This window comes from Puma concolor, chromosome B1 (assembly GCF_028749965.1).
Source record: "Puma concolor isolate L17-30 chromosome B1, mPumCon1.1.hap2, whole genome shotgun sequence".
NCBI classification, from domain to species: Eukaryota; Metazoa; Chordata; class Mammalia; order Carnivora; family Felidae; genus Puma; species Puma concolor.
In genome coordinates, this window is record NC_141670.1 from 148,100,932 (window position 1) to 148,118,418 (window position 17,487).

At 38.1% G+C, this 17,487-nt stretch overlaps 1 protein-coding gene across 3 annotated transcripts in view; it reads left to right on the forward strand.

Moving 5' to 3' along the window:
* Positions 1–17,487, forward strand: part of COX18 (cytochrome c oxidase assembly factor COX18) — a 90,311-nt gene that overhangs the window by 54,222 nt on the left and 18,602 nt on the right. For 2 of the 3 annotated variants that reach the window (XM_086704872.1, XM_086704873.1), the window contains one exon: positions 11,241–14,130. The exons of the other annotated variant lie outside the window; for it this stretch is intronic. In XM_086704872.1, the coding sequence (XP_086560998.1) occupies positions 11,290–12,318 (1,029 nt within the window). In that variant the 5' untranslated portion in view covers positions 11,241–11,289 and the 3' untranslated portion in view covers positions 12,319–14,130. Of the gene's footprint in view, positions 1–11,240; positions 14,131–17,487 lie in introns of those variants that run through there. 3 annotated transcript variants of the gene reach the window in all.

The following is a 17,487-nucleotide window of genomic DNA, read 5'->3' on the forward strand; positions in this document are numbered from 1 at the left end:
AGCCCTTAACCAATCTACTGAGATGGGTATGGTTCTGGGTTACATATGTAGTTGCTGAGGCTGGGAGAGGGTAGGCAGCTTGTTCAAGGACACTAGCTAGAGATCAGTGGAAGAAGTGTTTAGATCTGCATGTCTGTTTCCAAGGCATTTATTCTTCTATTATCTCTGAAGTAGGAAGTTTAGCTAAGGAACAAATACTTGTTGAATTAATTAAAAAGATAAAAGAATTAAGTTATGAAAAAAGGCAAAAGTAAGCAATGAAGAAAAAATTGTAAGAAACATTTATGGGGTTTAATAATTTTTTTTTTAAAGTAAATGTATGCTTAGAATTATAAGAAAAAGGTGCTCAGCACTTAGCTGTTGTCCCACCCTTCAACTAAACCTAGGGAGCAGTGACTGGTTCTTTCTTTCTTTCTTTCTTTCTTTCTTTCTTTCTTTCTTTCTTTCTTTCCTTGTTTCTTTCTTTATTTCTTTCCTTTTTTTTTTACCATTCATTCAGCAACTATTTAATGGAAGCTTAGCATGTATGCATCATGAGGATCAGGGACGAAGAAGACAAACATAATTCTTTCACACAACAAGCATACACACACATAAGCCTTAAACACCACTCTCATGTAGCTTTTGTTGGGTTTGGGCAGCCCTTTCTCTTTGGGTGCTGCACTTGAAATCTGCTGATCAATATCTTTGTTCTTTCAAAGCAGAGGGGAGACGTCCTTCTTAGAAAGTAGTGTTTTGAGAATTCTCTCTGTGGGGAAGCACAGTAATAAGAGACTTGTTCTGTATTCCTGAATGCTTCCAAACAGCAGTCTGCTTTTCTAGAAATTGTTGGATGGCTTCTCCCAGGCACAGGGGGGAGCTCAGCATTTAAGAATCCTACCCCAAAGCGTCTTTGGAATGGAGTGGTTAAATTGGTTCTTGAAGGTTGAAATGTATCTTTTCAGCTCTGCAAAATCAGCTTCCTTCATGCTTGTATTCTTCCTTTTCAACCAAATGCTGTGATTTTGTACTTGCCAAATTGATCTGTGGCAGAAAGGAGACTCCCAGAAGCTGGAGATAAAGAGGAGGAAATGCCAGGTGCTAGCCAGATTTTTTTCATTAACTCTGCAGCCGGGGAGTCCCTGAGTAAAAACCATACAAGTTAAACTCAGCATTATAGAAGAATTGTCATTATTTGTTTTAAAGCTAAGATTCTAATTATAATTTTAATACATATTGACATACTAAAATAATCTATAGTACAATTAATTTTTAAATCAGGTTATATTTAATGTGTTCAGTAGCTGATGTAGATGATCCTTCTAGATACAGACTCTCTTCCTGAAGTTTTCTAAAATGTCAGTTTGGAAAAGCACTTCCTTGTATTGAAATATTAATCAGATATATTTAAATTCTCGGTCACTTTCAAAAATTATTAAATCCCAGCAGTGTTTCTTGAATTTTTCCCAGAAATACTCACTTTGTCTTGTTGTATCGTTAAATTATTGTTTCTTTTTCAATCATTCAACAAATAATCATTCAGCATCTCCTTTGTAGCAGTTCCTGTACTAGGTGCTTTGGAACCATCTATGAGCCAACTGGTAAAAGTCCTTGCCCTTTTCCTGAGTTCTAGCAGAAGGAGATAGACAATAAACAATAAGTGTATTAGGTAGATGATATCGTTCACTTATTTGGGCATAAGCCTCCTTCATTGAAAAGGTGACTTTAGAACTAAGACTTGAAGGAGATGAGGAAGTATCCCAGAGGAAACCTCGAGGGAGAGACTTCCAGACAGCAAGAGCACTCATTGCAAAGGCCCTGAGGCAGGAGTATGCTTGGCATACTTGAGGAACAGTGAGGAGTTGAGTGCCCAGAGCAGAGAGAGCCAGGGGAGAGGAGTTCAGAGTGGTACTGTGGGCCAGATGGAGGGTGGGGTGGGTGTAGGCTATTGTAAAGACCTGGGCTTTTGTGCTGAAGGGGATGAGGACTCATTGCAAGTTTTTGACCAGTAGGAACATGATCTTTCCCTATTTTCCTCTGTTCTTATACTTATTTGCTTTTGGGCATTTTTGTAATATTTATAATAGCATTATTAGTAGGCTCTAGTCATGAGTATATTCAAATTTTTATCTGGTATGTTGCCTACAAAATGCATAATCAGATACTGCAACAGCTTAGTTATATAAGCAAACAATACTCTATTTGTGGATTCTAAGTGGCCAGGGGATTTCTGTATTCTGATTGGTTGACTTTGTGACTCAGTCAGTCCAAATATCATCCCTGATGCAACTTTTTAGAGTGCAGATTTTAGTAACCAATCTTACAGTGAAGCAATGTTTGCATATTTTATAACTTATTAGATTCTATTTTTTTCTAGATGGATCTCTGAACATTTACATTTTAATAAACTTCCCCCAGAAGAATACATTCTTCCTGCACACAGTGGCTCCCTTACATGTTTGAAAATATGAGCAAGCTTATATTTTGTATTTTATGCCCACTTCCCTTCTGTGAATGAAGTCTGTGACTTCACATTCTGTATTTTCCAGTTAGGTTCAGAGGGTGTTTTTTTTTGTTTTTTTTTTTGTTTTTTTTTTTTACATATATATATATATTTTTTTATATATGAAATTTATTGTCAAATTGGTTTCCATACAACACCCAGTGCTCATCCCAAAAGGTGCCCTCCTCAATACCCATCACCCACCCTCTCCTCCCTCCCACCCCCCATCAACCCTCAGTTTGCTCTCAGTTCTCAACAGTCTCTTATGCTTTGGCTCTCTCCCACTCTAACCTCTTTTTTTTCCTTCCCCTCCCCCATGGGTTCCTGTTAAGTTTCTCAGGATCCACATAAGAGTGAAACCATATGGTATCTGTCTTTCTCTGTATGGCTTATTTCACTTAGCATCACACTCTCCAGTTCCATCCACGTTGCTACAAAAGGCCATATTTCATTTTTTCTCATTGCCACGTAGTATTCCATAGTGTATATAAACCACAATTTCTTTATCCATTCATCAGTTGATGGACATTTAGGCTCTTTCCATAATTTGGCTATTGTTGAGAGTGCTGCTATGAACATTGGGGTACAAGTGCCCCTATGCATCAGTACTCCTGTGTCCCTTGGATAAATTCCTAACAGTGCTATTGCTGGGTCATAGGGTAGGTCTATTTTTAATTTTGTGAGGAACCTCCACACTGCTTTCCAGAGCGGCTGCACCAATTTGCATTCCCACCAACGGTGCAAGAGGGTTCCCGTTTCTCCACATCCTCTCCAGCATCTATAGTCTCCTGATTTGTTCATTTTGGCCACTCTGACTGGCGTGAGGTGATATCTGAGTGTGGTTTTGATTTGTATTTCCCTGATAAGGAGCGACGCTGAACATCTTTTCATGTGCCTGTTGGCCATCCGGATGTCTTCTTTAGAGAAGTGTCTATTCAGAGGGTGTTTTTGGATCTTGCCTCAGGCCCACAGACCAGAGAGGCTGTGGCCTGGTTCACCTCATGGTAATGGCTAGTAGTAGTGTGTGTGGATGGATGTACTCCTGACCTGGAGCCCTGGGCTCATCTAAGGAGAGAAGTGTTATTTAATATAATTTTGTTTGCATATAAAGAGCCAAATGATTAGAGTATTGAATTAGTTGTTAGATATTTCTACTAATGGAAGCAATTTTATTTTGGCAGCTGGTGAGGTAAAGGGGTATAGGGGAGGAAAAAGTTTTTCCCTATCCTCTTAGGATAACTGGCTGAGTCTGAAAAGTAAACTGATACAGACAGATTAATAGGAAAAATGCATACACATTTATTAACTTTTTACATGTATATGGAAGCCTTCACAAGAGGCTGAGGCCTGGAAGAAACCATGAAAGCAGGAGGCTTTTATACCTTTGAGACAAAGAAGCAATAAATTGGTTAAGGATTGGGGCACCTGGGTGGCTCAGTCAGTTGAGCGTCAACTTCAGCTCAGGTCATGATCTCACGGCTCATGCGTTTGAGCCTTGCACTGCTGGGCTTTGTGCTGACGGCTCAGAGCCTGGAGCCTGCTTCGGATTCTGTGTCTCCCTCTCTCTCTGCCCTCCCCCTCTCACATTCTATCTCAAAAATGAATAAACATTAAAAAAATTTTTTTTTTAATTGGTGAAGGATTGACAAGGCAAAGGAGTTTGGGCTTAGGGTAGTTGTACTGGGGCTAGTAGGTCTTATCTTCCTTAAGTAGGGTTAATTTAATAAGATTTGTTTGCAGATTCCTCTGGTGCTATCTATGAGCTAATGAGAGTTTGTCTTTAGTAAAATAATTTATTTTCTGCCTTTAGGTAGAAAACAGGGAGTTTTTCCCCTAGGTTTACTGCTTAATTGCCTTTTATTCAAATTGCCTTTAATTAAAGCAGCATATTTTAAGGTGGCATATTCTGGTTACCTTTGGTAGGTTGCTGACAATCTCTGTAAAAACCTAAGAAAAAGGGTAAGAGAAGCCTCAGTCTACCCATCTGCAGGCCTTAGGCCAGAGGCAGGGAAGGAATCCTTGTATCTTCCATATGGTTCAAGCCCCTCACCAGGAGTAGGGGCTCCATCAAGGCTCAAAGGTAGTGAGATGATTCAAACTCCTTAGCCTTGTCCTCTATGCAGAGAGAAAGTAAGGGTTCTGAGAAAGAGCATGGGAGGGACACTTAACCCAGATTTACAAAGCAAGGGGCAGATAAGGCTTTCCAGATGAAGTGAAATTGGAATTGAGGCCCAGCAGGGTAAATAGAAGTTAGCAAATCATGAGAAGACAGAAGAGGAGGAGAGGGAAGAGGAGGAGGAGGAGAGGACGATCTCGAACAACACGAAGAGAGCTTAAAGAGTGGGGTTGGGAGTTGACTAGTGGGTCAGGGAAGAATGAAGACTCATTAGAGGAACTACAAGGATTTTGGCATGGTTGAGTCATAGAATGCATTTGGGAAGAAGAGAAGAAGCTAGAGAGTTAGGCAGAAGCCATAGAGGTAGGGTCTTAAAGGCCATGGTGAGTTTCTAGTTTATTATAAAAATATCAGGGAACCTTGCTGGGGTTTTAAGCAGTGGAATGATATGTTTATGTTTGCATTTGAGAAAGGCCATCCTGATAATAGAATAGATTAGAAAGAAACAAGAGTGTGGGGGGAGGGAGGGGATGGGGAGAGAAGGGACCATTGTCATTAATTCAAGTGAAAGAAGATGCTGATGGCTAGAGCTACTTGGATGGCAATGGTTATGAAGAAAAACAGATGTGTCTGAGAAAGAGTTATGTAGTAGCTTTCATTGACAGGACTTGTGACAGACTGGTGTTGGAAGCTAATGATACCATTTAACATAATGGGAGGGAATAGGGGGATTGAAATAAAGATCACAGAGAAGATCCTCTTTGTAGGTTAATATGGAACACACACTGTTCACATCACATCTGGGTTTGGCAACCCTATAAAACCACTGCCCAACTTGGTCTTCATGATGACCACATTCATAGAAGCAGCATGTCTAATAGACAGCTACCCTCTCTTCTTGTCTTCCTCCTCTGCCTTTTACCTGATAATCCTCTAAATTTTTGTCCCAACTCTCATCACTTTAAAAGGAACAGCCCTGGAATGCCAATCTCATGGTGGGATTGAGTTTCAGCAGGAGACTTGACCTGTAGCCTCTGGCAGCACCTTGCTTTGGCTCTTGGATAAGAACCCTAGACAAGAATGTGCTGTAGTTTATTTGGGCATCACCTGATTTTTGAATTAGCCAAGGAACGCCATTGCCTCAGCAATTTGCAGAGAAAAGCAGATTGTTACTAACTTGTCACCATTCAACCCCTAAATGTGCCAAACTTGCCTTGATCTGGACTAGATGTGATTCCATCCCTTAGGCTAATTTTGGGGACAAGAGCCCCGGAGTGGTGGGGAAGAGAAAGTTGTGTGGAAGTTTGAGGGGCAAGTCCTATCAGATAATCTCTCTAGAGATGATGTTCTCTGAAGAAGATTTTTCTTCTTTTTTAACACATACTCTCCATCTCCTCTAATTGTAAAGTCATGCAATCCACAGATGTTGGCTTGGCAAGTGTGTCCACGCAGTCAGAAAAGCGAAGCAGCAGAAGGTTCAGTGTGCCAGGTACCAGGGCATGAGTTTTCAAGGAAGCGGTACCTTCCCAGTGCAATGGTCAATAGTCAAAACATTTTACCCCCTCTCCTCCTTTTTTCTTTGGAGGGTTAGAGAAGGGCTGGGGGGGGGGGTTGGGTTGGACTGGGGAAGAACCACAAAGGTGTTTTTCTGTAGAACAGATGAGGTCTCTGTACCGTATCTTGTGTTTAGTTTGGTTTTTATGGGTCCACAATTGAAATACACAAAAGCTAGGTGCCAAAAGGATTGAAAAGTCATTTGGAATAAGGATAGGAGCTGAACATGACCTCATGGGAAGAATGTCGCTCAGTGGAGACAAGTGGGAAACTTACATAGATGTGGGGGGCTGACACATTGTTCGTTTTCCAGAGAAAGGTTGGTCAGGGGCAGCATGCCAAATGCTGGTAAAAATGTTCTGAAGGGCAAACCTTACATGGCCTGAGCATTTGGAATTTTTTGTTGGCTTCTTTAAACTGCTATATTTTCCAATTCTTTGGGCATACGAAAGCTCTCTTCATTCCCTTGCAGGCTATTAATTTCCTAATATGTAGGTCTTTGTCTCATTGACTAAATCCAGGCCAAAGTTAAGCAAATGAGATATTTATTATCTCACAATTCTGTGAAGATTGGACTTACACTGCCACAAGCCAGAAAACTACCGGAAGGGAGGAAAGAGGCCAGGAGCAGATTCCCAACACCTTCAGAGGAAACATGACTCCACTGACACCTTTGTCTCAAACTTCTAGTCTCCAGAACTGTGAGACAATACATTTTTGGTGTTTAAGCCATTCGTTTTGAGATACTTTGTTACAGCAGCCCTAGGAGACTAACACACCATCTGAGCCCCTTGAACAAATTGAGTGTGAGAATCTATGCTTCTAGTGCCTTCTCTCACTGCCTCTTTTGCAAATGTTTCTTCCTAGAGCGTGAAGATACTAGCTCAGATGGAGTCTGTTTAGAGTATCATTCCCAGTGGTTATGTTTCTGTGTGCACTCGGTGTTTGTGGTTGAGGTGAACTTTGCTGAGTTATATGAATCAAAGTGTTTCAAAATGGACCTCCACATGAACTCTGGATGTCCTTTATTTTTGAATCAAGGAAAAAAGTTCTTAAAATGATTTGGAAAAAAAAAATACTTTTACATTTTAGATGGATTTCAAGGAATTAAATGTTTCCCACATTAAATATCTGTTAGAATGAGTATAATTGGACAACTTCAGATAAGTCATTTACCTGAGTTACATATCTTAAAAATGGTGGTAACAACAGTTTCCTGCTTGCATCAAAGAGTTGCTTTAAAAAAAAATAGTGTGAAAGCCCACTATGAACTATAAAATACTATACACTTTTGTTGACATAAACTAAATTCATGATTATTGTTTTATTTATAATTTGCACTCTGCATTCATTTAAAATATATTTGAGACATAATGAAATACAGATAATTAAAATAGAAAATAAAATACAAAATCATCTAGGGGAAAGAGAACACAAATATGCCTCAAATCCTAAACTAAAATAGTGTGGTAGAAACTGCCTTAGCAAACACCCAGACTACAATTCCCAGTTTTCTTTGTAGTCAGATGTGGTCATATGATTTGGTTCTAGCCAGTGGGTCCTAGTGAATGGAAGTGATCTGTGCCACTTCCTGATCTGACTCATAAAGCCTTCCATGGTGTTTCTTTATGCCATAACCCATTCACAAAGGGTGGAATGGTGACCCGAATACCAGAGTGATTTCGGAAGCCATATATTGCATATGACACAGATCTGTTAGCCTAGAACAACTGTGAGCAGCAGATAGACCCTTTCTCTTCTCCAAAGGCAACCAGAAATACCTGCCCTAGGCTGCTCTCTGAGTGTCTAATGAACCTCTGCTGTCATTGTATTTTGGACCTGTCATTTTATAGTAGTTTAGTCTAACTAGTACATACAGTTACTATATCTGAGTATTAAATTTAGTTCACTTAGTTCATTTTTCAGGTTATCATCTTTCTCTGTTAATCCTTCCGTGTCTCCAGATTGCCTTCACAATTAAATTCAAAATCCTTAACATGGTTCACAAAACATGTTCTGATTTCTCCCTACTTCTCCATAGTGTTTCTTGCTACTCTTTATTTTGCAGATAATTCTCCAATGAAATAAAAACTTGCCTTTCCTCTAACATTCTCATTTCTGTGTTTCTTGCTCTCCCTGAACTGCTTTCTCTTTTTCCTGCCTAGTTTTAGATGATCTCAACTCTCACCTGTGGAAAGCCTTTCTTAATTCTCCCACTCTCCTGACTAAATATTTATCTTATAGTTTCCCACAGCACTCCATCTGTTCTACTAAGACTTACTTCCCTCTATTGTAATCATTGGTTTGATTTAGGGACCTGTCAACTGACCTAGAGTTCATTGATGGCAGAAGACTTTCTTTGAGACATCTTTGTATTCCTAGTTTCTACCAGAGTACCTGAAATGTTTTTCAAATAAGTAAGCAAATTATTTCAGTGCTATTTATTGAGTGCTTCACATGTGTCAGGCCCTTTAAGTGCTGGGGATCCAAAAAATGACAAGGCCTCTGCCTTCATGGAGACAGACATCTAGTGGAGGAGACAGACATCAATCAAATAAACAAAAAATGTACAACCTTGGTAAATGCTGTACATATGCATATATCAGCCATTAATAACGTTCCAGTCTGACTTCTCAGCACTTGAGTACAAGAAATTTATGATTTGGCACTCACAATTATTGCAGTTTGAAAACATGTAAAATTATTGAATCCTATAAATATTAATCAGACCTATCACATATTGAGCTTTTTTTATGGGTGAGGCACTTCAAAAAGATGATCACATTAAGATCTTGAATTCTCAGGAAAACCCTATCAGTTATAGACTATTATTACAGAGAATGAATTTATAATTATGGTCTCTAGACCAAACTCAAAATCAGAACCATCTACCTAAAAGTGCCATCAGGCATGGCTTGGGGAATTAGTTTTTGGCCATGCCTTGTACCAAGCTCTGATCATGGTATTGATCTACAACTTGCTCTTCCTCACAGAAGAAATTAAAAAGTGAGATGCTTCTTAGATCTGGTGACATTTCAACTTCAAATCATGGGCATCTAATGTATTCCTGTGAGCTCTTAGGGAAGCCTGAGAAAGTATACCTCCTGGTGAGGGTTTACTGCATGTTTTTTCCCCTCACCTTTCTTTTCTTTTTTTCCACAGTTTCCATACAATCATCCCCATTTTTCAGAGAGAGAGTTGGGGATTAGTGAGATAACAAGTGCTATGTCCAGAGGTGTGATGTGATTTGCCTAAATTCAGGTATGAAAAGTAAAGAAAGCTCTGTTTTCATATATATATATATATATATATATATATATATATATATATATATATATATATATATATGGCTTATACAGACAGAAGAAAATACATAGGTTTATAATTTTAGCTATTTAAAAAAGGAAGCACTCAGATTTTTCAGGTGGTACATTTCTGGCCTTTGTAGAAGAAATTGGAATTTTATGATCATTCATTCATTCATTCATTCACATATGGGAGTAAAAATGTTCCATAGGGACACTGTCCTTGCTCTGGAGGAGAATGAAAGAGATACACAAGCAAATATAGGAAAAATACTGATTTCTATGATAGAGCAGCTGTTACATAATATGAACATGTAAAGAAGGTGGTAGCTATATTTCCATGGATGGTCAGGAACAGTCTGAGGAGGTGACATTGTCCCCTTGGTTTGAGTAGAAATTCATGAAACAGAGAGAGAGAGAAAGTATATACAGGGAAGAAGTACATAGTGAGCAAGAGCTTGGAGATATTACAGGGAACATAGGAAAAGAGCAAAGAGTTCAGTTTGCTTGTTATAGAGGATACTAGGAGTGTGGCAGTGGTGAGGGTGGCTGGGGGAATGGTAGACTAAATCATGGAAAGCTTTGTAGACTATTACAGGACTAGAAGTTAAGATATTATCTTATGTAAAATATGAAATGTGAGGTTAATGAAGACATTTAAGACAGGGAAAGGACATAAACATATTGGTGTTTTCAAATGGTAACAGTGGAGATAGGAAAGAAGAATTGCTTTGAGAAATATCTTTTCAAGAAAAATTTAGGAGATAGAAATTATCTTATCGGAGATAGAACTGATAGCAAAAATTATTTAGGTGAGAGGAAGGACTGGAGCTGTGCTTTCCCATAGGATAGCCACATAAGGCTTTTTAAATTTAAATTACATTAAATGCAGTGAAAATTCATCTCCTCAGCCACTAGCCACATTCCACATACTCTATGATCATGAGTGTCTTGGACACAATATTGGACAGCACAGACACAGAACATTACCATAATTACGGAAAGTTCTTTTTTTTGTTTAGTAGAAATTTCTATTGGACAACACAGGACTAAAATATCACTCTGTTTTAAGTTTGGGTAGTGAATGACAATGGCACTTATCAAAATAGGGAATATAAGAAAGTTTGAAAGGGAAAAAAAGGACTTCCATTTGGATACAATGTGTCTGAGATACTGTTGGACATCCAGGTGAAAATGTCAAGCAAGCCGTTATTAGATCTGGTACTCAGGAGAGGCAAGTTTAGAGACAGATAGATATCAGAGTCTTCAACTTACAGGCTGAAGCCATGGAAGTGGTATGAGAAGAGGACCAGGAATACCCCATAGATCTTCCTCACTTAAAGGGAAGCAGAGAAATAGTAGTACAGTATGAAAAGTGATCCAAAGAAGAGCAATCTGAAAAGCCCAGAGAAGAATTCTGATAGAGTGATAAAGTTAGTAATGACAAATTAGGCAAAAATATCCAAAGCCTTAGAGCTTCCAAATAGGATTTGTCCTTAAAAGATTCCTCTGGTTTTGGAGGTCAGTAAGTCGTTAGTAATCTTGCCTTCAGTGGTTTCCATGAGAAACGACTGGGAGAAGAAGCTAGATTTCAGCAGAGCTGGAATGGAATTGATGTGTGTTTGTGGGGGGGTGGTGGTGGTGGTGGTGGTGGTGGTGGCGGGAGTGGCATAGGAGAGAAAAGCTCTCCCTTTCTTCTGGAAGTTCAGCTGTGAGGATGGCAAAGAGAGGTAATTAGCCTAAGGGACAGGAAAGGATAAGGAAAAAAAAATTTATTTTATAGAAGGTGTAGACCTTGTAGCTGGGAAAACTGGACAGCGACATGCAGAAGAATGAACCTGGACCACTTTCTTACACCATACACAAAAAAAAACTCAAAGTGGATGAAAGACCTCAGTGTAAGACAGGAAGCCATCAAAATCCTCGAGGAGAAAGCAGGCAAAAACCTCTTTGATTTTGCCCGCAGCAATTTCTCACTAAACACGTCTCTGGAGGCAAGGGAAACAAAAGCAAAAATGAACTACTGGGACCTCATCAAAATAATAAGCTTCTGCACAGGGAAGGAAACAATCAGCAAAACTAAAAGGCAACTGACAGAATGGGAGAAGATATTTGCAAATGACATATTGGATAAAGGGTTAGTATCCAAAATCTATAAAGAACTGATTAAACTCAACACCCAAAAAATGAATAATCCAGTGAAGAAATGGGCAAAAGACATGAATAGACACTTCTCCAAAGAAGACATCCAGATGGCCAACCGACACATGAAAAAATGCTCAACTTCACTTATTATCAGGGAAATACAAATCAAAACCACAATAAGATACCACCTTATACCTGTCAGAATGGCTAACATTAACAACTCAGGCAACAACAGATGTTGGCGAGGATGCAGAGAAAGAGGATCTCTTTTGCATTGTTGGTGGGAATGCAAGCTGGTGCAGCCAATCTGGAGAACAGTATGGAGGTTCCTCAAAAAGCTAAAAATAGAACTACCCTACAACCCAGCAATTGCACTACTAGGTATTTATCTAAGAGATACAGGTATGCTGTTTCAAAGGGACACATGCACCCCCATGTTTATAGCAGCACTGTCAACAATAGCCAGAGTATGGAAAGAGCCCAAATGTCCTTCAATGGATGACTGGATAAAGAAGATGTGGTATATATATATATATACAATGGAGTATTACTCAACAATCAAAAAGAATGAAATCTTGCCATTTGCAACTAGGTGGATGGAACTGGAGGGTATTATGCTAAGTGAAACTAGAGAAAGACAAATATCATATGACTTCACTCATATGAGGACTTTAAGAGACAAAACAGATGAACATAAGGGAAGGGAAATAAAATAATATAAAAACAGGGAGGGGGACAAAACATAAGAGACCCATAAATATGGAGAACAAACAGAGGGTTACTGGAGGAGTTGTGGGAGGGGGATGAACTAAATGGGTAAGGGGCACTAAGGAATCTACTCCTGAAATCATTGTTGCACTATATGCTAACTAATTTGGATGTAAATTTAAAAATAAATAAATAAAATTAAAAATTAAAAAAAGTGTAGACCCTGAATATTCTTTACCTGTAAGTAGGAGTGGGTGGAGTTGAAAAGACTTAAATGGCCTTGGAGTAAATGTGTAATTACTGAGCCAAATGTCAGAGATAGTGGAAGGAAAGATGGGTGAATCTTGAAAAGGGAAAAAGATACTTCTGTTTCCCAGAGCCAGAATGAAAGGAGAGAATGATTAATAGTTGGGGGTGGAGGTAGAGAAATTTGGAACTGTTCACATCCTAGTTTTGTAACTAATGTTTTCAGGTATGATTTATAGACTATACAGCAACATTATGTATATGGCTAATGTTGAACCTTGACAAAAGCCAAAGGCATGTCAACTCAATTCATAAGATTTTGCATCGGAGGAAGCTAATGAAGTCTAAATGGACAATTTTCCAGACTGGGATGATTTATAGTAAATCCATTAAGTAGCTTTTGATAGGTCTGTGTCTAAATTGGACTTCTGTAGAGCAGGTTAATAATCAGCTCAGAGCTGAATTTTGTGGTAAATAAGCTCCAAGAAAAACAAAATGAATAAATGAATAAATCTACTTTACACATCAGAATCAAACTTCAGAGTACGAAATACAGAAAATAAAAAGAAAACCTAAAACACTAACAGAGAAGAGAAAACATTAACTACAAGGGTAGGTAATTAGATTGGCAACAGGCTTCTTAGTGGCAACAATAGAAGACCTAAGAAAGAAGGGAAATATCTTTAAAGAAAACATAGTTGCCAATCTAGTATACCCAACTAAACTATGATTCAAGGGCAAAGATAAAATGAAAACATTGAAGAGTAATCCTGAAAGAATTTACTAGTTATAGATTCTCATGGAAAAAATTAAGGACACACTTTAGGAATAAAATTTTTGAATGTACAGAAGGAAAGAATGAGAAACAAGAGGCAATGTGATAAAAAGAAATGGGCATACATGGCAATATCTAAATAATCACTAACTCTGTAAATAATAAAAATAGAACTGATTAGCTTGGAGATAAAACATATATGGAGGTAAAATACTGACAATAATGTATAAAACAGGAATGTGAGTAGAGTGAAAAGTTCAGCAGAACTTTTACTTATTCAGGAAGAAGAGAGTTAAATTGTTTCAGATTTTAAGTCAAATTATGCATGTGAAAATTATAAGGGTAACCGTTCAAGTTATAGAATATATAAAATTCAAATAACTCAAAATCTGAAAACAAAAAAAGATCAAACTTAAGCCAAGCAAGAGAATAGAAAAAAAGAATTATAGGGAATTTTTTCATATTGCCCTATTGGCTCTGATCAATCGATCTATCGATCTATCTATCTATCTCTCTACCTACTATTTATTTATGAAAGAGCTGCAAGTGAGTGAGGGGCAGAAATAGAGAGAGAGAGAGAATCCCATGAGGTGCAGTGAGAGAGGGAGAGAAAGAGGGAGAGAGAGTGAGGAGTCCAAGCTCACCTTAAGTGGGGCTCAAACTCACAAACTGAGATCATGACCTGAACCAAAGTCGGATGCTTGACCAACTGAGCCACACAGGCTCCCTGGCTCTTTTTTAATTTTAATTTAAAAATGTTTCACTATCAATTGTGAATGTTTTTGAGTTTATGGGTTTAAGAAAAAGGGAGAATATGCAGTTTTCCTCCAAACCTATGACATGCCAACCAACATAGTGCTACATGTTAGTGTTACACAGTGTCATTTTGGTGGTGAAATGACTGTATGCATAGCAATTCTAGCAGAAATAGGAGAAAGCTATTAGAACTAAAAAGAGTTTAGCAAAGTTTTAGATATATGACCTATTTATAAAAATCAGTAGTATTTCTCTATGCAATTATCAACTAGAAAATATAACTGAAATGAGATGTTATTTACAATATCACCCCAAATGAATAAATTTCTATAAATCAATCTAGAAAAGAAAGCCAATATCTTTGTGGAGAAATATTCAAAGCTCCATTAAAAACATAAAAGACATTTTGAATAAATGGATAGGCTGACTTAATGTAGTACAGATGTCACTTTTCCTCAAACAAATCTACAAACTCAATACAATTCCAGTCAAAATTCCATTTATATTTTTTTGAAGAACTTGAAAAACTGTACAAAATCTAGGAAAATAAAAGTCTATGAATAGCTAAGCCACATTAAAAAAGAAAAGAGAGGATTTACTACATCAGATATTAAGACACTTGACAATTATGTGGTTTAAAGTTAAAAAATTATTGGTTATGGAACAAAGAGTGGAATGGAATAAAGACTCATAAATTGAACTTTGAATATGGGAAACATACAGCTGACAGGTAAAGTGACATAATAAAAAAAAAAGATGTAAGAACAGATTATTTTAGTGTCACTGGAACATTCCTCATACAAGAAGAAATTTGGACCCCTATTTTACACTGTATAGGAGGCAGTTCTGCATAAATCAGAGACATCATTGTGCAGGTTAAAAATTCTAAATATAATAAAATATTTATTAAAAAACAACAACATCAATGACAAAACACAAACCCAATGAAAAATGCATTAAGGATATGAAAAGGCAGTATAAAGCAGGAAGTCTGAATGGCTAACAAATTCCCAAAGAGATCTCAAATGTAATCAAAGAAATTAAAGCCAACAGTGAGATGCCCTATTAAAGCTATCAGAACGGCAGACATTAGAAATGTGCATACCAAGTAGAGGTCAGGATATATAATGATAGATACTCTAATGTTCTCCTGTGGATGCATGCAGTGGTATGTTCATTGCTGTTACACCCTATGGTCTGGCAGGCTCTTGGTTATCACAGAGAATTTCTTGCACATATCTATGAAGATCCATATAAGTAAATGTTAAAATATGAAATAATGTGTATGTTAGACCTGATGAAAGCATGAGATATTTGAAGAGACGAGAAAGTAGGGCAGCAGGTTGGTGGGATCTCCACAAGTTTGTTATTTTTTCTTTTGGGTTTGAGTTTTGAGGACAGGCTATAAAACCATCTGGATAGGGATGGGGGAAGCACAGTGACTGGGCTATTTGTGCATATTTTTATGCAAAGCCTTGCCTTTGGCATGAGTCATATCTAACATGGTGAGAGAAGGAAATAAACACAGATGGAGGAAGGTGCCTAGAGGAATGAACCTGAGGTCTTGTGCCTGATTCCACACTGCAGATCATGTGAGGGCAATGAGTGCACTGGAGATATGGACCCACAGTAAGGAGGCAGCAATGTGTGGGGACTTCCTGAGAACCAATGGCTGTATCTACTGACTCCAGCAGTGGGTGTCTGCATGATGCTCCGTAGGGCTAGGAGTGATCAGCCACATTTCAGTAGATGTCATCATAGAATTCCCAGGGACCAAACTGTATCCAACTGCTTCATAAGCCCACATACTAAGAAAAGGCATAAAGACCTACAGGTGAGGAATGTAAACACTCCTTCCTTGAATAGTTAAAATCACATGATTTCTCACATACCCACAGACAACATATTGGAAAGGAGAAAGGGGAAGAGGACGTGTGCTAAAAAGATTGGTAACTTACCCCAAAGAGAGTTAACCTGAAAGAAGTTGTTAAGCAGGAAGAGATGTCTTTAACTGGCATAGGAGATTAGATCAGTTTTAAAATAAGAAGACACTGCATTTCCCCCCGTGCATATATGTGTGTAAAGTTGGTGACATGACCTTACTACATTGCTATATGTATTGTCATTGCACCAAATTAAGAATGTGATTCAGGCAGTTCTTTTTCATACTTGGTCTAAACAGATGGAAACCCCATGGAGCAAATTACAGGATGATTCAGAGCAGGAAACACACTTTCACAAGGAAACAAGAATCATAAGGCTATGGTAATCATGTGTAATGGGTTCACCCATGACTATTAAACAGAGGCCCTTGTGGGATAAAATCAGCCTCTATGACTCTTAATGGTGTTGACAAGCCGAGAAACTTGAGTCGGCCTGCCTCAGGTGATTTCAGGACTCCAGTGGCATTCCTCATGTCCTCACTTTTTTTTTTTTTTTTTTTTTTTTTAAGTCTGACAGATGCTACCCTTTGCTTTTCAATTCTTGGCTATTATTTTCCATTCATAAAATTCATGTACCTTGATTTAACACTGATTTAAAGCAATTCCTCCCCCCCTTTTTTTGGTCACCAAATCTAGTTATTTCTTCCTACTGTGTTTTGAGTAATAATGTCTACCAGCAGGGAGAACTTGTTTTAAGATGGTAGTTTCTCATTTTTAATTAATCAAAGATATAGAACAGTTCAAAGTAGAACTTCTGGTCTGCTTCTAGCCACTTAGTATATATAACCACCTTAGTATATTCTAGGCTACAGTTTCCCTCTATGCTCATTTATCACCTTGAGGACCTCTAAAATGAAGACATAGTAAACAAAGAAGCCAGTACATTCAGTTTCGGGGAAAGAACATGACTGATTATTGAACTGCTTCACATCCTAGTTTTGTTTTTCACTTAGGCAAGATACTAAACGGAGTCTCTCTCATTTATTTAAAAGAGATAAGACTCTGCATTATTGTGAGAAAGTTTAGATGGTTCAATATGCATAACAGTAAAGAGGGGGAAAGAAACCACTTAATTTCCAATATTTAGGGTTATTTTACCCTAGTTTTATCTAACTTTAGCTCTATATATAGGATGCTCTAAATGAGAATAAAAAGTAAAGTTAATTGAGAAGTTTTGGTAAATCCTCCAGTGGAATTCCTCCCAGAACATGAGAAAGTGAACGAATGACGCTAAAGTGAGTAACAAATGTTTCTCAGAGGGAGGTAGTATCCAGTTCTTTTTTTTTTTTTTTTTAATTTTTTTTTTCCACGTTTTTATTTATTTTTGGGACAGAGAGAGACAGAGCATGAACGGGGGAGGGGCAGAGAGAGAGGGAGACACAGAATCAGAAACAGGCTCCAGGCTCTGAGCCATCAGCCCAGAGCCTGACGTGGGGCTCGAACTCACGGACCGCGAG